General features: G+C 42.3%; 3 protein-coding genes across 4 annotated transcripts in view; 2 read left to right on the forward strand and 1 right to left on the reverse strand.

The window, feature by feature from the left end:
- Window positions 1-21,537, forward strand: part of nup133 (nucleoporin 133) — a 426,297-nt gene that overhangs the window by 185,117 nt on the left and 219,643 nt on the right. The gene's annotated exons all lie outside the window — the stretch shown is intronic.
- On the forward strand, window positions 12,849-16,755 carry LOC141000575 (uncharacterized). The gene is made up of 8 exons (XM_073471312.1): window positions 12,849-12,869; window positions 13,146-13,337; window positions 14,569-14,666; window positions 14,753-14,914; window positions 15,207-15,398; window positions 16,098-16,169; window positions 16,262-16,298; window positions 16,387-16,755. Exons 1-8 carry the CDS (start codon window positions 12,849-12,851, stop codon window positions 16,480-16,482), a joined length of 870 nt encoding a protein of 289 aa, XP_073327413.1. The 3' UTR covers window positions 16,483-16,755.
- Window positions 19,330-21,537, reverse strand: part of usp34 (ubiquitin specific peptidase 34) — a 53,702-nt gene continuing 51,494 nt past the window's right edge. For both annotated transcript variants that reach the window (XM_073494028.1, XM_073493958.1), the window contains exons 76-78: window positions 21,392-21,532; window positions 21,093-21,249; window positions 19,330-20,836 (exon numbers count right to left, since the gene is read on the reverse strand). In XM_073494028.1, coding sequence (XP_073350129.1) covers window positions 20,100-20,836; window positions 21,093-21,249; window positions 21,392-21,532 — 1,035 coding nt within the window. In that variant the 3' untranslated portion in view covers window positions 19,330-20,099. The remainder of the gene's footprint in view (window positions 20,837-21,092; window positions 21,250-21,391; window positions 21,533-21,537) is intronic.

Consider the following 21,537-nt stretch of genomic DNA (forward strand, 5'->3'; position numbering starts at 1 on the left):
GAGTCTGTTTTCAAAGAAACAATAAACATTTTACAATACTAATAAAGATATGACAATCTACAAAAGGAAAACACAATAAATAAAAAAAAAATCACATGAAAAGTACAAACAAGGTCAAAAATTATTTTCCAATCTCAAATGTAGATGTAGGCCTTCAGCAGGAGATGCCGAGCCTTTATTGATGGATGGATTCAGCCTGAACTTCTCCTGTGAGGTGAAAACACGATTCGTTCACACTCTTTCAGGGGAAATGAAACTCAGAGTTGCTCTTTGGAACGGTCCGCTGTCACTGAAACCTGTAATATTTTACAACCTGCCATAAAACAGGATGCTGGGAAGGAGGGAGAGCTGAACTGCAGTCGCTTGATAACACCTGTGATTCAGGTGATCAGTTCATTGTCAGTTTTCAGGCTTGGGGAAAACACAGCGGAGCCAATATGGACTCCGGCGGTTTGTTTCGGCCTTGTCTCCTTCTCGTCATCGCCATTTGTGTGTGTGTCGTCTCTGGAAGTCCTTTATGTGAGTAGAATCTGGATGGATGGAGTTTGGAAATCGAGAAAAAAGTGGTAGAAATTTGATTTAAAACGGTTAATGTTAGAAACAATGAGGTCGACTGTTTTCTGTGTTGAGGACCCTGAATTTAATACCACTAGTTTGATTTTGTTTGTAACGAGACACATTTTTCGTGTCCAAATCTGTTTGTTCAATCCGTCCAAAAATCAACGAGTCATACGTAGTATTAATCTTGGCATATAATGACATATAATGACAAATGCTGAATGTTTGGTGAGGTTTTCTATGGAAGCTCAGTATTAAAGTTGAATGAAGTTTTGACGTCGTTGGGCCCTGCAGCAGGTATCAGGCTGTGCCATCGTAAATCTACTTTTAGTCCCACAGGCACTCGAGCAGCGAGCAGACACTCAGTGGCCCAGCCCTTTATCTGCGTACACTAAACAACGCTGGCTTTAAAATTTAGATTATGTTGTCAGTTTGATTACGCCTCACTTTATGGTGTTTCAAAGTCCAATATCAGGTTCTACACGGATGTAAGAAGAAAAAAATTACAGTACAGAGTCACCAAAGATTATAAATTCACAGTTTTCAGTACAGTGTGATGGTAAATACCTCGAAACAAAACCACATTATTATTACTTTTACACTGATTAAGACCAGAGAAATTACAAAACACAAAATATATTGTCATTTACTTTAAACGTTCTGTTTGTTTCAGGCCTCTTCAACAAAACATGTGTAGAGTATCTCTGTCCAATGGTGGAGAGTCACTTAAAGGGTCGCTCCACCAATTTCACACATTAAAGTGTGTTTTCAGGTGTTGGAGAGCGCTGCTGCAAATGTGAAAAAGCCTTTTATGGCTCCAGAGGAAGCTGCATGTAACTTTCTGAATCACCTCCAGTGATGTTACTCAGTTGCATTGTGGGTAATGTAGGCACCAGGTTTTGAAATAGAAGATGATTGTGTGGTTTTAAAAAGGTGATGTCTCTGGTTCTGCTGTATTGATTTTGATCATTCGTTTTCAAACTGTCCATAATGAGTCCAACAGTGTTACAGGAGTGTGATGATGCTTTTCAAAATCAGCTGTCTTCATTACCCACAATGCAACTTTGCCACTGAGTGACATCACTGGAGGCAGTTTATCAGGTTACATGCAGCTTCCTTTGGAGCCACAAAAAGGCTTCATACTACTTTTTCCACATACCCAGTAGGACTCCCTAAGACCTGTAAACACACTTCAATGTGTAAGATTAGAGGAGTGACCCTTGAAGTACATTTACTGTGGCAACAGACATTTCCCCCAGCATTTTTAAGTATTATTGTTGGCACTGCAGTGATCGTTTCTATTTTCCTCAGTCACAAATAGCAACAACACTGGACAAAGAGTGAGTTTATGAAACATATAGTCTATAATAGAAATGGATCACCAGTTAATCTTCCTTATTGCCGGTTTAGCCCACAAGAAATGTGTTTTTTATCACAGTGGCTTCAGTCAGTCTGTCATTAACACCCCTAATCAAATGGTAATAAAATGTCGAGCTAGGCACATAAAACCAAAACATTATGCATGCCCAGATACCAGATGTTGTTATGGAGGGTTTTAATGTGCAGGTATTTGAATGAACCTACATTAATGTGTCAGTTCTGTATTAACTTGTATTTGTTTTCTGTTCCTAAAGATACTTCAACCATAGATTGTACTACAAATAGCGGACGAGACTTTGGTCCGGTGGATGAAGGATATTCAGGTAAGTTAGATATTACACTCATTTTACATTATGGATTTTAAAATAAGAATTTCTTTCAGTATGCAGTGTTCACATCAGTGAGATGCACCATTTATTAAAAGTTCACTCAGAAATTGTGAAGAATAAGAAGCGAGAAAGATCTGTCAGATAAGTTATTTAGTCCTTCTCACAATGCTCCCATGATGCTGCAGGGGATGTGGAGCTGGTGAATGGGATCACAGCAGGAAGTGGTGTGAAGCTGGTGCCCAACGTCTTTGACCATCACCTGGAGTATCTGGGTCTGAGGTTCACGCTCGGAGAGACCAGCGCAACTGTTTACACCAAGAAGCCGCTGGACGCAGACACACTGACAGACGTGAGTTATGACAACGCTGTCTGATAGAAATGAAATTAATGTACTGATAATTGGCAACAGCAGATGCATTCTGCCACCTGGATTGGATTTTCTCACAACATAAAAAGATATCTCTGCAGAAATGTTAATAATAACCATATCTGCATCAGTTTGCAAGGTTAGAGAAAGATTTGTGCATTTTCCTTCGGTGCTTGTGTTGCACCAAAGGATAGTTTCACTTTTTTTTGTCTCACGTGCTCATTTCGATATTAAGGGCCCCATATTATGCTCATTTTCAGGTTCATGCCTTTTATTTTGGGTGTCTACTAAAATAGACTTAAATGTTCAGTTACATTGAAGCACGTCTATTCACCCTCCGTCTGAACTCTCTGTTCAGACCTTGCTGCTACATTATGTTCAGTATCTCATATATTTAACCTTTAGCACATCTTGACTTAGTTTTGTAGTGTGTTCTGTCAGGTGTCTCTACAGACCTAAAGTGCCCTGTGTTCCTGTCTTACAGAGCGGCGGCAGGTTGTTTTACTCCATCATGTGTGAGGGCGTAATTAAGGTGAGTAAAATGTTAAAGTCTTTGAGTATTCACTCAACACTGCAAAACAAAATATTTCAAAGGATGTGTTCACCTTTGCAGTACAACAACACTCGGAAACTGAAAATCAGTGACATCAATGACAACGGCCCGATATTTAAAGAGGAGCACTACAGTAAGATTGTCTCTGAGGTGAGTCACTGAAATCTGTGAGAAAGAGACTGTAGACCTCCTGCATGATACATTTGTTTCTATTGTCAGGACACTGAACAGAAATATAAATGCAACACTTTCGTTTTTGCTCCAAATTTTCTCAAATCATTTCTCTCAGATTTTGTTGACATATTGGTTAAACTCCGTGTTAGTGAGCACTGCTGCTTTGTCCAGACAATCCATCCACCTGACAGGTGTGGCGTGTCCAGACGATGATTAAACAGTATGAAATATGGCACAGGTGTGTCTTAGGCTGGTCACAATAAAAGGACACTTTAAAATGTGCAATCTAAGGCCCAGTCCACACGTGCAGGGGGATTTTTAGAAACAGGTTTCTTTAAGAAACGATCTCCTCTCGTCCTGAGAAGCGTTTCAGCAGCATTTCAGAAATAAACTTTGTCCACACACACACCTAAAAACACATATCTCATGGCCAACCACGTACACTAAGCACGCTCTGGTTGGTTGCTTAGCTACAGAAAATACTATTAATGAGGAAGTGATATCCTGGATAATGCTGTTTTGTCAGCAAAACAATGAAACAGCCTTTTTTTCCCATCATTGTATGGTCATTTTCTATTTTTGTCTTTCTAAATATAGACGATATAACATCCAAGACGCCAATATCAGTTCACATTTGTCTACGATGCTACACACACTAAATAAATGTGTGTGTCTGCCTCATTGTTGCCTAAAAACGGTGTTCAAGTATGTACGAAAGGCCAAAATGCATAGAAAAAAGCTTTGTTTCAAGAAATATCTGTGTACGTGTGGACAGGGCGTAAACTGCATGAGGAAAATGGTGTTCACACCAGATACTGATGAAAACTAGTGGAGCAGAGGCGAATTTGTAGTAAAGTCCCAGAAGAATATGCTTGAAAATGTTTGTTTCATTGTTCTTTTGTTTTGTCTGTAATTGGCTGAGCTGATTAAAGACTAGTGTTGCCCAAAGTGTTACCGTACCTCTGATTGACTACAAGCTGTGGGAATCAAGACGAGTTAGAGAGGATAAATGTTGTAACAAATACTGTGTGCAGACCAAGTGTTTACTTGTATGAACGACAACATATGTGTGTGTATCTGTATCTGCATCATTCATCCTTTTCTTCTTTCAGTCAAGTCCTGTGGGATACGAAGTTCTTCGAGTGACGGCGACGGACGCAGACAGCAGCCCAGAGCACAACGCAATCAAATATACCTTTGTAATAAGATTTACCCATATTTATAAAAGCTCAATGAATCTTTCCACTTACACCAACACTACAACTAGTTACTGAAAGTACCTGAGCTAAAGATTTAATAATTAATGAAAGAGTCACTCCTGCCACACACTGTGCTTCTACAAGTGTCATCATGAGTAAACAATAATATTCAATATGAAAATGTGATTAACTTTCTTCCATAAGGCACCAGCTTCAGAGGACTTCATGTTGACCAACGCAGGAGCTTTTACTTTGAAGAGACGTTTAAACTACAATTTAGTACAACAGTACAACTTCGTAGTGACGGCCAGTGTAAGTAAAAGTATTGAAACTCTGGAAAAGTATTGAAATAACTGGACTTCTTAAAAAAATAAAAAGTGAATGACATGACTACCTGATTGATCTGCTTCGTCGATGTTGTTCTTCACTACAGGATCCCTCTGGGTTAACTGACACAGCCACCGTGGTGTTTAACGTAGAAGACTTTGACAACTTGAATCCATATTTCAGCCACAGCATGTACCGGGCTTTTATTCCAGAGAATCAGGTGAGTCTTTTAAACTACATACCACAACTGAAGAAGCCTCTTGGATGAGAGGTGAAACATGAAAGTCCAGTTGCCTACAATTTAACACTCAGAATTACCATCGTGTATGTTTGCCCATGAAATAGTTTTCTGCATCTATACCGTTGTGTTTTCTTTAATATTGACTGTGGAGTGTTAGATAGAAGTGTTGAACATTAACCCCTTGTGCATTACATATTTCAGGACGGGCCTTTCCCGACCATTGAGCCAGAGGCGATAAAGGCTCAGGACGGAGACACCGGGATCAACGTGACTCTGACTTATAGCATCAGTGAAGGTAAACAACAAGAAAATAAAGGCTCGAATTCAGCTCTGACAGGCAAAACACTAAAATATGTGAAGAAATACTCCATATTTAACCTCGTCTTTGTTTGTTTAGTGTCTCCAGAAGAGTATCTGAGTAACTTCCAGATTGACTCCAGCAGTGGAGTTTTGTCTGTGAAGACTCCCATAGACAGAGAAAAGATGAGCAGCAGTATGATCTCTGTCAACATCAAGGTAACAACATCCTAATATTAGAGTGTAAAACAAGTCATGAAGCATTGTGACATTTGACGCTCGTAGCACACATCAGGCAGAGGCGATTGATGACTTCTGTATTTGCAGGAAACGTAACGCTAATGTGTACGTTTAAAAAGTGAAAATATAAACATGGACATGAAATATTTTTGTGTTTTATTTGAAAATATATGTTAAACAACATTTAATGTAGGCAGTCGATGATCTTTTCCTCTGTGTTTGCTTGGCATGTGCCTTAAATGCCTCTGCCTACGTGCTACATTAGTTGCTAGCTAGCATGATTATTGGCTCAAAAACAAAAGAATAATTAAAGGAACAGTTCATCCAAACAATGAAAATTCTGTCATTATCTCCTCACCACAATGCTGATGGAAAGTCAGGTGAAGTTTTGTAGTCCGCAAAGTATTTCTGGAGCTTCACAAAAAACAGCTTACATGTTCTCCCTTTTAATGGTTATCTGTAATATTTTGTCTCTGCAGGCGGCCCAGACAGACGACAGCTTGAAGACGGCTAATGCTGTGGTGTCTGTCACTATCGAGGATGTGAATGATAACGCTCCAAAGTTTGACCAGTCCAACTACAATGTTTCACTTCCAGAAAATTCTCCCGTTGACGCTGTCGTGTTCAAAGCCGTCGTCACCGACTTGGACCAGGTAGATTTTTTACTTAAAACCACACTTGGTTATTGATTGATAATTATTCAATAATATATACCATGATCCTCTTTCTCAGGGAGGTTTTGTGGGAACATTGCGGATCCTTCCAGAATCGGCTCCTTTCTCCATCGGTTCCGACGGGACGGTCAGAGTGAAGGACTCCGCAGCTCTGGACAGAGAGACCACTAAAAGCTTCACTTTTCAGGTGACCCAGATTTCACATTAAACATGAACGCTCAGCTTTTTGGTTGTTGCAGGACTATTGCAACAAATACTGCTGCGGGACATTGTTGTATCTGAGCATGTTTACATTTTAAGTTAGATGCTGTTCTTTTGTTAATTAAAAGATCGAAGCAGAGGAGACGAATCCACCAAACACCGTTGTAGCCGTGGAAGTCAGTGTGACTCTTGTGGATGAGAACGACAACAGTCCTGTGTTCACCAGTAACAAGTACGAGGGAAAGGTGTTTGCAAATCAGACTGTGGGAATGTTGCTGGTCCAGGTGAGTGTTTAAAGCACAAAGAATATTGCTGATTATGATTTAAGTCTTCTAATCAATGTTAAGTGATTAATTAAATGCACAGCCTGAAGGTGGCCCACTTCAAGTTGTATATGATATTCTGATGGAAATAGATTTTCATGAAAAGGGAGTAACATCCCTTAAATTTGCAGTACACCTGGCAAAACACTTAAAAACACTTGATAATTGATTATTATATTACTTTACCCTCCATCCCAACAAGAATCAGGATGTCAGCACAACAGGCAGGGGATTCAGTTTAAATATGGAGTTCCTCACGGTTCAGTTTGAGGTCCCTTTCTCTTGTCCTTGCAATTAATAATGAGCCCTCCTTGTACGCTGATGACTCAGTTCTATATCTAATCCTGATTTTTACAACTCAGTGAACTTAATGAATCACGTCATTATATAACGCTTCACATAGTTCTTTGATTGGACTTACAGATGTCTGCTGGGTACAGTATTGAATGAAATCCTACCTGATTCATCCTTTTGTGTAACGTTGGGATGTTTTTGTTTTTCTTGTCAACTTATGTTTACAGTTTGTTGCCATGTCATTTTCACTTTACATTGTTAAGATGATGATTTGTATAATTTAACACAAAGGTTGAGGCAGAAGATCTAGACGATGCCGCAAATGGACAGATAACGTACTCGATCGACTTTGGGAACACTGACGGCTACTTCGCCATCGAGGAAAAAACTGGAGAGATCACGCTGAAAAAAGTTATTCCCCTGGTTCAAAACGAGGTTTTGGAGTTCCCTCTCTACATAACAGCCAGAGATGGTAGGTCTGAACAGTATTCCTCGTAGTATCCAGCAGTACCAGAAGTAGTAGTATTTGCACAAAGTGTTAATCTCGTAGGTAGCAGTGGATAACACGAGGCACAGGATATTAAACTGCTCTCTGTGGGCTGAAACTTCCAACAACTGCATCTCATTCAGAAGAGACACGCCAGGCACTTCACCTTTGGCACTATTGAATTCTTCGTGGTCATAAAGTTGTTATCACACCCTTGTACAGATTGGTGATCCGACACACGTAGCTGTATCAGCGCCAGCTTTCCATGACTGATGTCACCTTTCAAACATGATTTTTAAGGTTTCCATTTCCTGGCCCGGCATAATTTAAACACCGGAGCATAGCATCTTTGATTTGTTCTTTTTGTTACATAAAACGCAGGATTAACATCTTGAGAACACTCACTGTAGAGACTTTTGAGATTTGATTTCATGGCAAGAGGGTGTGTCAACTGTCCCAGCTGCTCATCCTAAACACATGCAACCACCTCCACAGACGGAAGTTAGAAAAAGAGTTATCACGCTCAATTTTAAAATTCATCACAATGTTTTTCTCCATCTCTCCTCTAGGGGGCACCATATCCCGCTCCACCACAGCACAGGTGACCATTCGTGCTCCTGGTGACTCAAAACCTCAGTTTTTACAAAAGCTCTACCGTGGCACCGTAGCAGAAGAGCAGGACCCACCAGTTATGATTCTTAGGGTAAGTTTCTGTGATCAGTCGTGTCCACTTTACCCACAGCTGTTCATCTGATATCCAAAACTGATTTCTGTTTAGGTGTGATTGTTGAGACAATGGGGGTTATCACACTTTTGATTCTCCACAATTTTATTTTGTAAGGAAATTAATTTTTACATCTGGATCCTCATCTTTATGTCATCAGGCGAACTTCCAGGCAATAAAACCTGTGACTTTTCAAGTTAGTACATTCGCTGACAAGTTCTCCATCTCCAAAACTGGTGAAATCACCACAACGGCAAAGCTCGACTATGATGAAGGCCCACACAACTACTCTGTGTCGATTTCCATCTCTGACGGCGTCGACAGTGACAGCGCAGTCGTGGAGGTTCAAGTCACTGACGTCAACGACAACAGTCCTGTTTTTGCCTCCAGTTCTGTCACAAAATCAGTCCCAGAGGACTCAAAGGTCGGAGTCAATGTAACTGCCGTACAAGCTACAGACAAAGACAGCAGCTTCAACAAGGAGATCAGATACTCGCTGAGAGGAGGAGAGGGGAGGTTCGATATCGATCCTGTGTCTGGGATGGTGAGTGTGGCTGGTGCACTTGACAGGGAGACCAAGGCAGAGTACAACCTGCTGGTGGTGGCTGAAGATCAGGGTCGTCCAGCCAGGTCGGCCACAGCCACCCTGCTGGTCCAAGTGTCCGACGTCAACGATAACGTCCCCAAGTTCTCAGCCGCTGAGTATCTGGTTGAAGTGTCAGAAACAGAGTCAGTGGGTACAAGCTTGCTCACCCTATCAGCTGTAGACCCAGATGAAGGACCAAACGGGAAAGTTTCTTACAGTATTCTCCAGCAGAGTCCCTCATCAGACCCTGCTGTGTTTGCGCTGGACTCTTCCAGCGGGACTCTGCAGCTGGTCCAGCCTCTGGACTTCAGCGAGGTGAAGATGTACAGTCTGATGGTTCAGGCCTCCGATGCAGGGACCCCCTCACTGGTTAATAACGGCTCTGTGGTGGTGAAGGTGAAGGACGTGAACAACAACCCTCCTGTGTTCAGTAAGGAAAACTACGAGGTGGCCGTCTTTGAGAACCTGGCCAGCGGTGCGTCCATCCTGACGCTGGAGGTCACCGACAGGGACGAGGTGAGTTCAAGCAGCTGACTAAAAAAATATTTACTTAATGTAGAATACAACTCAAATGTAATGGTCCATGAGCCAAAGCATCCATCACTGCAGCCCTAATTATTGATTTGTATGCAGTAAAATCCATTAACTTGCTCTTGCAGTTTATTTATCTAATAAATGTAAAGACTTGGCAGATTTCTATCAGATGGAAACACTGATGATATGAGCCCTAATGTTGCTCTAACAGTTTGGACCTCAGCACCGCTGCGTTATAATCAGTTTTATATAATATATAAAGACTGAGTCATTTCTCAGATCATACTTTATGTCGTTTTCGATAAGCTTGTGATATCTGCTGCTATTTCAACGCTGATGATTAACTTGGTGAACAGTGAAGTCAGCAAATGTGTCAATCCCGTCAATCTTATCTTCTTCTTCAGGGTGGATTCTCCAATGGTGACTTCCTCTACACCAGCGATACCTTTGACATCAACAAACAGGGTGTGGTGACGCTGAAGAACGACGTTACCCTGGACAGAGAGACAAAGGACAGCTACGTATTAGAGGTATAAGTATTATTATTGCAAAGGAAGATGTAAATACCTTCCTGCTAAACATCTTCACTACAGACTTGATGAAAGTCCTCCTCCCATTGTGAGACATATTCTGCTTGTAAAGTTTTATTAAATAAAATAATCACGTCTCTTCACTCAGCTGAGTCCGTGTTGTCCTCCTCGTCTGTGTTCAGGTGGTGGCGGTGGATCAGGCCACAGACGGTCTGTCAGCCACAGCTCAGCTCAACATCACCGTCCTGGACTACAACGACAACGCCCCACAGTTCCCAACTATCGAGGACCCCCTACAGATCCCTGAGGGCGAGTACTCGGAGGAAAATCCAGGAGAAATTGTCACCATCGTGCCCGCGGATGCTGACCTCGGCCCCAACGGAGAGGTCACCCTCTCCCTCTCCTCCCCTCACCCACTCTTCAGATTCAGAGAGGTGAGGCTACGAGAGGATTGTGCAGATATCTTTGACCTGTGCTGTGTCGGTGCTCCGGCTCTGACTCATGTGATGTGTTGCAGGATGGGACGTTGCTCGCTGTTGGAGCTCTGGATCGGGAGAGCAGGGAAACTTATGAGCTGCTGGTGAAGGCCTCGGACAACGGCACCCCACAGAGAGAGGTGAGAGCAAAGCCCTTATAGTCTTGTCATTCGGCAGCCATCTTGGCAACGACCCCGGGGCAGTTATTTTGGGCTAACAAGACCAGGCACTTATCGCAGTTAACTTTTAATGGTCAACTGGATATAAATACTGCGTGTAAGTTTGGTGTCTTTGCTCCAAAATAAGATTTAAAACACCTGTTTCTCACCTTCCTGAATAACCGCACCTTCCTTGGTAATCCTGCGTATCAGCGGGATGTCCTCCTCGTCCGGGCTTATGAGACGTCCGTCTGCAGCTGCAACAAATGATTGAAACTGTAGTTAATCTCAGCTGTGTGCTCCCATCAGTGCAACTCATGGGCTGATATCTTTCACAGTTCAACTGTGATGAAGTACGTGATTGACTTTAAAGGGAAGGGGCGGGAAATGTGTCATACAGCTGCCATTTCTGGTGTTGCAGACTTTTCTATTCAAAAAGCCTCATAGGCTAACAAGCATTTTAATTTAATTATTAATCCAATAATATAACGAGCAAAAACAAGCTCAGCCAACATCATAAAGGAACTGAAGAAAAAAGAAGAAATGTGAAGATGAAGTGTATTTAAATATAATAAAATAACACAAACTGATGTCACAGTCTGAACATCATTATCTCACAAATGTCTCCTGTGCACCAGAACATCACCACCATCAGAGTGAGCCTCACTGACGTCAACGACAACAAACCCGAGTTCAGCTCCAGCAGCTACGTGAGCAGCCTCCTGCTGAAGGACGCGGTGAAGGGGAAGCTGCTGCTGACGCTGACGGCCACCGACAGAGACGCCGGGGACAACGCGCTCATCACCTACAGGTCAAATTCAATTGTGTTGAATGTTAAATTTTATTCCCGTCAGATTTATCATGTTCCAGTTTATTGTTTAATATCCTGACTTGTATTAAAGATGTTTTTGCACTCTGCTGATGCAGTTTCTCCGCAGGAAGTTCCCCATATTTGGCTTTAAATGGTACGACTGGGGCCGTGACTTTGACCTCTGACCTTGCTGGTGTCAAAGAGGACACCACACTGGTGCTGACAGCCATGGCTGAAGACCACGGCACGCCTCCTCTAAACTCCACAGGTCAGTGCGACAGGAAGCAGCAGGTGTTGTGTTTGTTCTCTGATTGAACCTAGAAAACGTTTCAGACATTTCGCTGCAATATAAAGTTATTGATGTTAGTGTTTCCTGTATGACCTGGATGTTTCCTGCAGCCCGTGTCGTGGTCAATCTGAGGGTCGTCAGTCTTGTGGAGGGCGTGGCCTTCAGGAGCTCCTCCTACAACTTCAGCATACACGAGTCCCAGCCGGTGGGGACGCTAGTGGGGACGGTCTTCGCCTCCTCAGGAAGTGACCTTTACGAAGTCTCCTACACGCTGAAAACACAAACTGACCTGTTCTCCGTCAACGCCAGTGGAGCCATCAAGACGAAAACACAGCTGGACAAAGAAGAGAAGGAGTGGTACGTCCTGGATGTGGAGGCGGTGGACACAAGGACCCCCCCTACAACAGCTGCTGCAACGGTAAAGGATTTACTTTAGGTCTTATAAACATGATGATGAGCTGAACATTTAACTATTAAAGCTGCAATCCTCTTTTATTCTGTCATTAGAAAATTACAAACTTCTACAATCAAACTCTCGCTGAAGTCAGTCAGGAGAAAAGTGGAAACATGTTTTCCACTGGAGAAAAGTCTTCGGCGTCGTTCTTTGCTCTTCTTTCGATGAAATAAAGTCCCCAGTTCTGATGTAACTGAGGCTGTAGCAGCTACACTAACCTCTCCAAGAGCTGAACATTTGTTTGGTTTTTTCTGTAACTCTGGAGTCTTCAGTATTTTGACTTGTTTTTCTTCTCTCTCAGGTCACGGTTCAGGTGGAAGACGTGAACGAGCCTCCAAAGTTTTCCGAAGAGCTGTACAAGGCCTCTGTCGTCAGCATCGCTCTGTATAAAACCCCCATCGTCACCGTCAAGGTAAAAACACGCCCAGTTAACATGTGTTGGAAAATATCCTCCTGGTTTCCAGAAACACAAACTGTAATAAAACAGATAAGAACATCTCCTCTGTGTTGTGTGAGAGCACAGTGACTGTCGCACTGATAAACAGCAGTTTATCTGAGTAGTTTGAACTGAGCTGTGAGCGACGTGGTTAATGTTTCACTGAGCGTGTTATCTGTTATCTGAACGCTCACTGGAACGTTTCCATGACATTCAAAAGCTCAAAGGTTTGAGACAAAGTGGACGCGTCCAAACAGGCGCTGCTGCCACAAAGCGGCCGAGTTCAGCAGCATCTGATGGATAAATTCAGCAAATTGAATCTATTTAACTTTGGGTCGATTGTGTCCCATCGGTTTTGAGAAAAGACGATCCTTCACGCTGCTCCTGCTCAGCATGACACGTAGAGGACGAGGCATCCATCTTGACACACGTTTACAACACCGACGTCTTAATTTATTAATATTACTAATGCTTTTAAATTCCAAATCCACCTCCTCCTCCAGGCTTCAGACCCCGATGTGGGCGACCAGGGTCGGCTGGTCTACAGTCTGTCAGTAGACTCGACTTATTTTGACGTGGATCCGTCCTCCGGTCTGGTGTTTGTGGTGTCGGCAGCGGAGCTGGCTGGACAGAAGGTTGAGTTGGAGGTGTTGGCCACAGACCTCCAAGGACTTTCGGCTACAGCCAAGGTGGAGGTGAGTGGAGAAAAATATACGGATGTTTGTTAGAAAAGGTAAGAAAAAGAAGTCGGCATCCAGTAGAGAGCAAAACGAGCCGGATACAAAAAAAAGTGTTGATAACTTGAGTGACAGTGACAGTAATGTTAAAAAACAGAATGATCTTTGCAGTGATGAACACGGATGGAAACAAAAGTTTTTTTGAGTATTTAAAAAAAAGAAAAAAGAAAAAATTTTCCTCATTTGAAGTTTAAGCTGAAGATTTTTTTTTGTCAGGCTCAAAGCCGTCATGTTTTCTTTCAGGTGACAGTAATGTGAAAAAAAGCAAAACTTCCAGATTTTTTTAAAGCTTTGAGCCTGACACAAAAAAAAAAACATCTTCACCTGCCAAAACCTCACAAATGGGGGAATTATTTGTTTATTTTTATTTAAATACTCAAAAAAACGTGTTACCATCTGTGTTCATCACTGCCAAGATCATTCTATTTTTTTTTTCCGTCACCTGGAAGAAAACCTGAAGGCTTTCAGCTTTGAAGAATTTTTTTTTTTTTTGTCACGCTCAAAGCAAACAAACAAAATGACACCAAGACTTTCAGATAAAAAAATATTCCTGTTGTTCATCGTTACCAGGATCACTTCCTTTTTTTCTGTGAAAGATTTGGCTGCTGATTGACTTTATTTTTCATCTATTTATGAAAAAAAGGAGTTTTGCGAGAATATTTTCCTTTTTTTTTCCATTTGCGAACTTTTAGCAGGTGATGATTTTTTTTAGCATCAAAGCTAAAAGCATTCTTCATGTTCTCTTCCCAGTGAGTTAAATTTCTCCGTGCGCTCTAAACACAATATACGTTCCTAATATACAACAAGAAAAAACAAGAAAATTAACCTGCCAACACTTTTATCAGTTTTCATAGATGGAAAAAAAAATCAAAACAAATAATTCTCATACTCTCCGAGGCTCTCATGGTGCTGAAATACAATAAAAATCTGATATGAAACAAATTAAAGATGCTCCACTGCTCTCCAAAACATTTCTGACTTCTTCCCCTATGAATAATCCCAAAAAAAGGCCCCAAAAACTCTGACACTGTGAAAATAACTGATTTTAAGTGATTTTCATAGTCTTACTGCTTCCTTTCCAGATATTTTGATGTCCTCAGGATTTTATATGTGAATCACTGGTGACTATTTTAATATAAATGTGAAATAAGAAGATTCCTACACTCACCACACTCTCCTCTGCTCCCAGGTGACAGTCGGAGGAAGCGTCAGCAGCAGCGACGTGGTCGTCATCTCCCTCAACCAGCCTGCCAACACTGTGGAGAACAAGATCCCCGGCATGGAGAGGTACGACCAACTCAGCTCAACACAAAGACTCTTTTGAGATGTGTTGTTTCCAGATTATATTATTCGTAATTATTTATTCCTCTCAGCTCTTTAGGTCAAGTCCTGGGCTGGACTGTGGACGTCATCGGGGTGTCCAGCACCAACGGAGGAGCCCCTGAGTCCAGGCTGCTGAGGGCGGCCGCGAGGAGTCTGGTCAGCTTCATCTGTTTGGATGGAGGGACGGTGGTTTCCTCTAAAGAAGTCACATCGTAAGAGTTTGATTTTTAATGACAACATTCAACGTGAACCAGACAGATTTATATATTATTATTAGCATCTACAAGAAAAATTATTATTTATCCAAAGAAAACACGTAAAACTTTTACTGTCATTCCATATTTTTCACTGTTTGTCATGTGACAAGTGTAATGAAATAATAATTAACTTTATTTATATAGCACCTTTAACAAGGTTACAAAGTGCTCGTACGGTGACATAAAATAAAATCCAGTCCACGTGAGTTAAAAAGTTGGAGCTGACCTCCTGTGTCCGATCCATCAGGAAGCTGCAGAGCCAATCAGAAGCTGTGAGGGCGGAGCTGGTCAAAGTGTTCGGGGACAGTCTTCAGTTTGAGCTCGAGTTAACGCCCGAGCCTCAAAGCTCCGCCTCCAACCAGGCTGTGGTCATCGCTCTGGGTGTCCTGGTGGCCCTGAGCATGCTGGGATTGATTGTGGCCGTCGTCTTTGTCTTCAGGTGAGACTGAACACAACGTGACAGACGGGTTCCTCTTCACAGGACGCTGTTAGTTAATAAGTTATATTGACTAATTATTAACTGTCAGTATCGCGTGAACGGCTTCTCGCTGCTGCCGCCGAGTGGACGAATCAGAAAGTGCCAGTTTCATTCTTTTCATTTAGAATCTCAGAACTCTTGAAAATGTTAAATTCAAAAGTGAAATCAAAGTTATCAGGTTGTAATTCTGAATTAATTTGTATCATTGTGTTGAAATCCTTCACAGCAAGTTTTAATTCTCGATCATCAAAATCTAAAGCAGGGTCAACGTTTCTACCAGTATTTTTTCAGAGATCCTTTATTGATTTGTCTGTGAAGAGGGTTCACTCTGGACAGATTTGAGAAACTGAACTTTTGTTGTTTATTGTCGAATCACTAAAGAGTTGAGGCTGGAAAAGCTCATGCAGATATTTAACTAACAGCTAAAGAGGTCTTGAAATTAAACAAAAGGTGGACACGAATGATGAACCCTAAACTCACTGTATTAACGACAAGTTAACCAGAAGAACGTTTCCTGAATCTGTTTATCATTTTCAAGTCAAAGTAAGTATTATATATTTAATGTTTATACATCAGCGACCCAACACGTGACTCCTCCCAGGATCTGACAGGACGAAGGAAGTTAAAGTTTCAAACTTCAACATGTGTTTAATCTCTCAGGTTCAAGAAGATGAACAAACATCAGGGTTCTGACAAAGATTTTGACATCGGCAGACGCGGTGAAGGTTTCGAGTAAGTCCTCTAAACAACTCGTCACGTTATAATGTGGTCACAGCTCTTAATTAAAGGCCTGTTTTTAATAGAAACCCTCCGTTATGTTTCAGCAACATGGCCTGGAAGAATTCTGAACCATCCGAACAGGTAACAGAAGAAAACGACGTCATTCAGAGTGGTAAAATGTTAAAGTGTGCTGTATGAATGATCTGATGATGAGTGGTTTGTGTTACAGAGGAAGTCCCAGGAGAAGAGACGAGAGGACGACAGAGACTCAGTCAGGAGCAGCAGACAGACAGATAATAATGGAAGTCACACTTCGTCTCTCTGATCTGAACACCGAAGCTTTCAGTCCGACTGCACTGAGTCTGCAGAGCGACGCCAAAATAACCCGTGACTTTCATTTTGTTTAATTATATTTAATTAAGACATCACAAACTGTCTGCTTCCCAAATATCAGCTTCTATTCTTCAAGCTGTTCATGATGGTGTTTTTTAGGGATTTAAAAACTAGAATTGGCACTAAAAAAATCTTTTTTATCCCTAAAAGTCAGTGTAAAGATTTAAAGGAACAGTTCACTCAAAACTGTAAATCATCACCTCCTCCCTCCATGATGATATAAAGTCAGGTGAAGTCTCGTAGTCCACAGAACATTTCTGGAGCTTCACAGTAAAACGGAGTCGCAGCGTTCTGCTAAACACCTGAAGCAGCTGGAGACTTGATTTAAAACGGGAAAACAACCAAAAAAACATCAATTGGCTCCAAACAGCTCGTCTGCTGTGATCTGAGTTGATTTGAAAAGATGATATCTACGCCCTTTATCAAGCTGAGGTCTTCGCCGGAGCTGCTAAGCTAAAAGTTGAAGTGGGTGCACGAGCTGAACCACATCGAGGGTGTAAAGGACGTCTTTTCAATTCAATTCAGATCACAGCAGACGAGCTGTTTGGAGCCATTTGATGTGTTTTTTGGTTGTTTTTCCATTTTAAATCAAGTCTCCAGCTGTTTTAGCTGTTTAGCAGAACGCTGCAACTGTTTTACTGTGAAGCTCCAGAAATGTTTTGTGGACTTTGAGACGTCACCTGACTTTACATCATCATGGAGGGAGGAGATGACTGGACTTTACATTTTTGGTTGCACTGTTCCTTTTAAAGAGCGATGATTTATTTATTGCCTTTAAGTGGCGGCTGAGCTCTGATGTGAATTTTCTAAAAACATTGTAAACATCTGTTGTTATAAATTTGATAACTTAAATTTGCTTTTAAATGATGCGAAAAAAAGTAAGAAACAAGAAAGTAATAACGATAGAAGAGGTCGTTAGCTCTGATTGGCCGGAGTCAACGCACGACAAGTAGCTAATTAGTGCAGAACACGACTTTAAACAGACACGTTAGTAATTAATTCATCTCTGACCATCAGGACGAAGAAATAAAAAGATTAACTGGTAAATTTAATGATCAGTTATTTATTTAGTGCATCTCACTCAGTCGTCATGGAGACAACAGCTCAGTAATAACCACTGAAGACCCCGAGGTGCTGCTGAAAGCTCAGGATAAAAGCTACTAAATGGATGCCTCTCGCTAAATGACATTATTATTATGAAGTCTTACTTTATAAATGCATCATTTAAGAGCAAATTTAATTCATCTTTTTTTTTTAAACGATTAAAATTGAACCAGGTGTGTGTAAAATGATTCCTGTGGCGCTCTGAGGCCTCCATACACCTCATAAAACTTTTTTTTTTTTCCTGAGAGACAAATCATGAACAAACTGGCACTTTATTCTGGAAACAAGCAGCTTTATCATGTGAAATGTTCCTTCAGCACCGGACGAGTTCGGTTCGGCTCAGAGGATCTGATGTCACTACGGTTGCGTTTAATAAATCGATCTATTGATTATTATTAAGGTAATTTATTTGTAAAATGGCTGCCGCTAAGCTAACTGAGCCGATCTTCCAGGTTTATAATTTAATATAAATCACTTACCGCACTTTTGTTTTCAGACGCAGGTTTTATACTTTGTCTTTTTCTTTAATGCACTTTTTTTCTCTTTGGGACAAAAATGTAAATATTAAAGCAGCTCTGCAGTAACTTTTCTGTTGTTGTTTCCATGTAAACATCGATCTGTAAAAAACATCTTTTTCCATTTGAATCAGTTGGAATTTTTCTTTTCTAATATTTGCAAATATATGAAATAAAATCTGTGAGAAAAAGAGACTTTCTTCTGTTTCTGGATTTGTAAAATAAAAATGATTCTACTTTCAAAGAACAAAACATCGAAATGTTTTCAATTTAGAGCAACAAGACATCAAACTGTCTTCTAACAAGACGATGAGATCGTCCTGAAGTCGGAGGGTTTGAATTTAAAATATTAACAACAATTCAGAGCACAAGATCTGACTTTTCTCTTCTTCCAATGTTACAATATCTATATTTAGTTTTTAGATTTGTTTTTTAAAATCTATTAATATCAATCCCATGTTTTAAGTGTTGATAGAAGCCTTTAGGTTCATACTTCACATCTGTTCATGTTGCTTTTGTCACATTTATAGCGAGTCAGAGAAGTTCAACACACCGACTGCGTTTAAGGGAGGATCATTTTTTACAACTCGTGAGTTAAATTCACTCGTCTGCACCAAACATTTCTGCAGCTTCACAGTAAAACAGAGTTGCAGCATTCTCTCGGGGTGAACTGCTCCTTTAACTCACAAGAGTTGTGAATAATCTGCGACAGATGAGGACTCCTGCACAAATCTTTGGATCAAACCACAGTGCAGCTACAGTAATAATGCTACAGTCACCTTTTTCCCCAGTGTGATGTAAAGAAAATGATTCTGAACTTACACACTTTAAACTCGCTGCTCGAGGATTTTTGATCCACTCGGCTTCCCGTACGTCTCCAGACGCTGCAGAGAGCCTGATGGCGTGCGAGCGTCGCTCTGCAGCTGCAGCCTGGAAACGATTAAAACTCGTAATTTCTCTGAAATGACGTAAACTGAGAGAAAGAAAAAGACCTGACAGCTCCACATGGATTTCAGTTCATAATTCTTCATATTAAAACTGTTTTTATTAATTTATTCTCTATTAAAATAAAATCAGAAGAAAAATCAGAACACAGCAGAAGAAGCAAAAATAAACAATAGATTATGGAATGTACTTCACTAAAGAAAATAAAAGCTCCAGCTGGTCCAACATGGGGGCTTTATTTCAACCACAGTCAAATAAAGCACCGCTTTTTATATATTCATATATATATAAAGATATTTATATATATATTTATATAGTTTTCATATACACCTTCAGGCAATGACTAGAGAGGATTCTTTACAGAATCAAGTTTCTTGTGGTTCTCTTAATTTACAGGTAAACTTAGTTTCTGGATAATTAAACCACAGAAAAGTCAAGGCAACTTTCTTTTGCCTCGTTCATAAAGTACAAAACTGGCACAGAGGACGACCATTTTTATACACAGTAAAAATGCAATAAAATTAAATTACATACAGAGGAGACAAAAGTTCTGTAAACCTTTCCCCGTTACAGCAAATAAAATCACTTTCCAAACAAATTCAAATCAGTATAAAACAAACAGAAAAAAAAAAAAAAAAACTCAACAAAACTTTTTTTTTTGCCCTTTGAAAGAAATGTGCTATAGCTTGTACGACTTTTTCTGTTTTTCTTCGTTGTTTGTCGAACGAGGGGGGTCGGCTGTGCGTGGAGTCTTACGGAGCGAAACGACACGGCGGAGCCACTGAAGCTGGAAAAAACCGACCGACTGAACATCAGCAGAAGGCAACGAACAGCAGCACACGAACAGCAGAAGAAGAAGAAAAACGGAAAACAGGAAAAAGTTTTTTCCTCTGAGCAGAAGTCAGATTTCCAAAGAGAGAGGAAAAAAAAAAAGAAAAGAAAAGAAGTTAGTTAAAGATCTCATGGCGGCTCTGAGTGGATGATGTCATGAAGAGGGCGGGCCTTTAACGGAGAGTTTGGTAACTATGGCGATGGTGGCTTCCACCGTCCTGTACAGCATGTCCAGCATGTCGGGTGGGGGGCCGGCGCTCGGAAACACCTGGGAGGAGGGGGCGTGGCCACTGCAGCCCTCCGGCCCCTCCCCCACCAGCCCAAGGGCTGATGGGAAGGCGGCGTCCTCTGAGAGGGGTGGGGCTGAGCTGCTCTTAGAGCCCGCCTCCTTCTCTTCCTTCACCTCCTCTGACGCCACCTCACTCCTCCTCCCTTCCCGCTGCTCCGCCTCTTCCTCCTCACCTGCCGCCACATGTCGTGGTGGCTCAGGCTCCTCCCCCTGCACAAAGCCCTCCCCCGCCTCCTGCAGCAGCGAGGAGGAAGAGGAGAACGAGGAGGAGGATGACGATGAGGCCTCCATCTTCTCCTCTTTCGGAGAGGAGTCCAGGTTCCCAGAGGAGGTGGGGGCGGGGTCAGGAGAGGGCGGGTCCTGCTCGGTGCCGGGGTCGATCAGCGAGGAGGAGTCCCGCGTCTCCGTGTCCGAGGTGCTGGTGGGCGTCAGCGCCTCCTGGTGGTCGGGCTTCGGCTCGCTGCAGGGCGGGAGGGCCGAGGAGGAAGAGGAGGAGGAGGAGGAGGTGGAGGCCACGCACAGCGGCGCCGCTGCATCACCGGCCCTGTCGTCGTCACTGCTCACCCTCCGCCGCTTCACCGGGGTCGCTCCTTCATCCTCAGCTAACACACACACACACACACACACACACACACACACACACACACACACACACACACACACACACACACACACACATTGTTACTTCAGAGTCAGAATCTCAAAATGTGGGTTCAGTTCACCTAAATTAAATGAAAATAAGTGTTTTGGTGCCAGTGAGAGTGTGTGTGTGTGTGTGTGTGTGTGTGTGTGTGTGTGTGTGTGTGTGTGTGTGTGTGTGTGTGTGTGTGTGTGTGTGTGTGTGTGTGTGTGTGGTACCTTTGGCCTTGTGGTCCTTGGCCTCCAGCTCCAGAGCGCTGCGCTGCTGGACACAAACACGACAGCGACCCAGCAGCTCCTGCAGGGCGGGGCAGAGGGCGGGGTCGACGGCCTGCGGCGGCTGGACGGAGAGCAGCAACACCAACGCCCTCAGGTCCTGACGGAGACAGAGAGAGAGAGAGAGGAGACACGGGCTCGTTAAAATGGACCGGACGAGGTGAGAAGATAAAGAGAGCTGTTCTGTAAGAGTGTGTGTGTGTGTGTGTGTGTGTGTGTGTGTGTGTGTGTGTGTGTCGTACAGCGTTCAGCAGGCCGCTGGTCTTGCTGAGCTCCAGGCGATGAGCAGCCAGTTCAGGCTGCAGGCTGCTCTGTTCATTCAGCAGGTTCGTCACCAGAACACCGATCAGGTTGGAGCAGCTGGGACCGGACAGCACCTGGACCTACA

Source organism: Pagrus major, chromosome 1 (assembly GCF_040436345.1).
Source record: "Pagrus major chromosome 1, Pma_NU_1.0".
Taxonomy (NCBI): Eukaryota; Metazoa; Chordata; class Actinopteri; order Spariformes; family Sparidae; genus Pagrus; species Pagrus major.

What these genes read in the sequence shown, in the direction of transcription:
- LOC141000575 (XM_073471312.1), top strand. Translation starts at nt 12,849, where the DNA reads ATGACATTCAAAAGCTCAAAG. An exon ending in TCCTCTAAAGAAGTCACATC is followed by an intron (nt 14,915 to 15,206) that starts GTAAGAGTTTGA and finishes CCGATCCATCAG; the next exon opens with GAAGCTGCAGAGCCAATCAG. An exon ending in GCCGTCGTCTTTGTCTTCAG is followed by an intron (nt 15,399 to 16,097) that starts GTGAGACTGAAC and finishes TTAATCTCTCAG; the next exon opens with GTTCAAGAAGATGAACAAAC.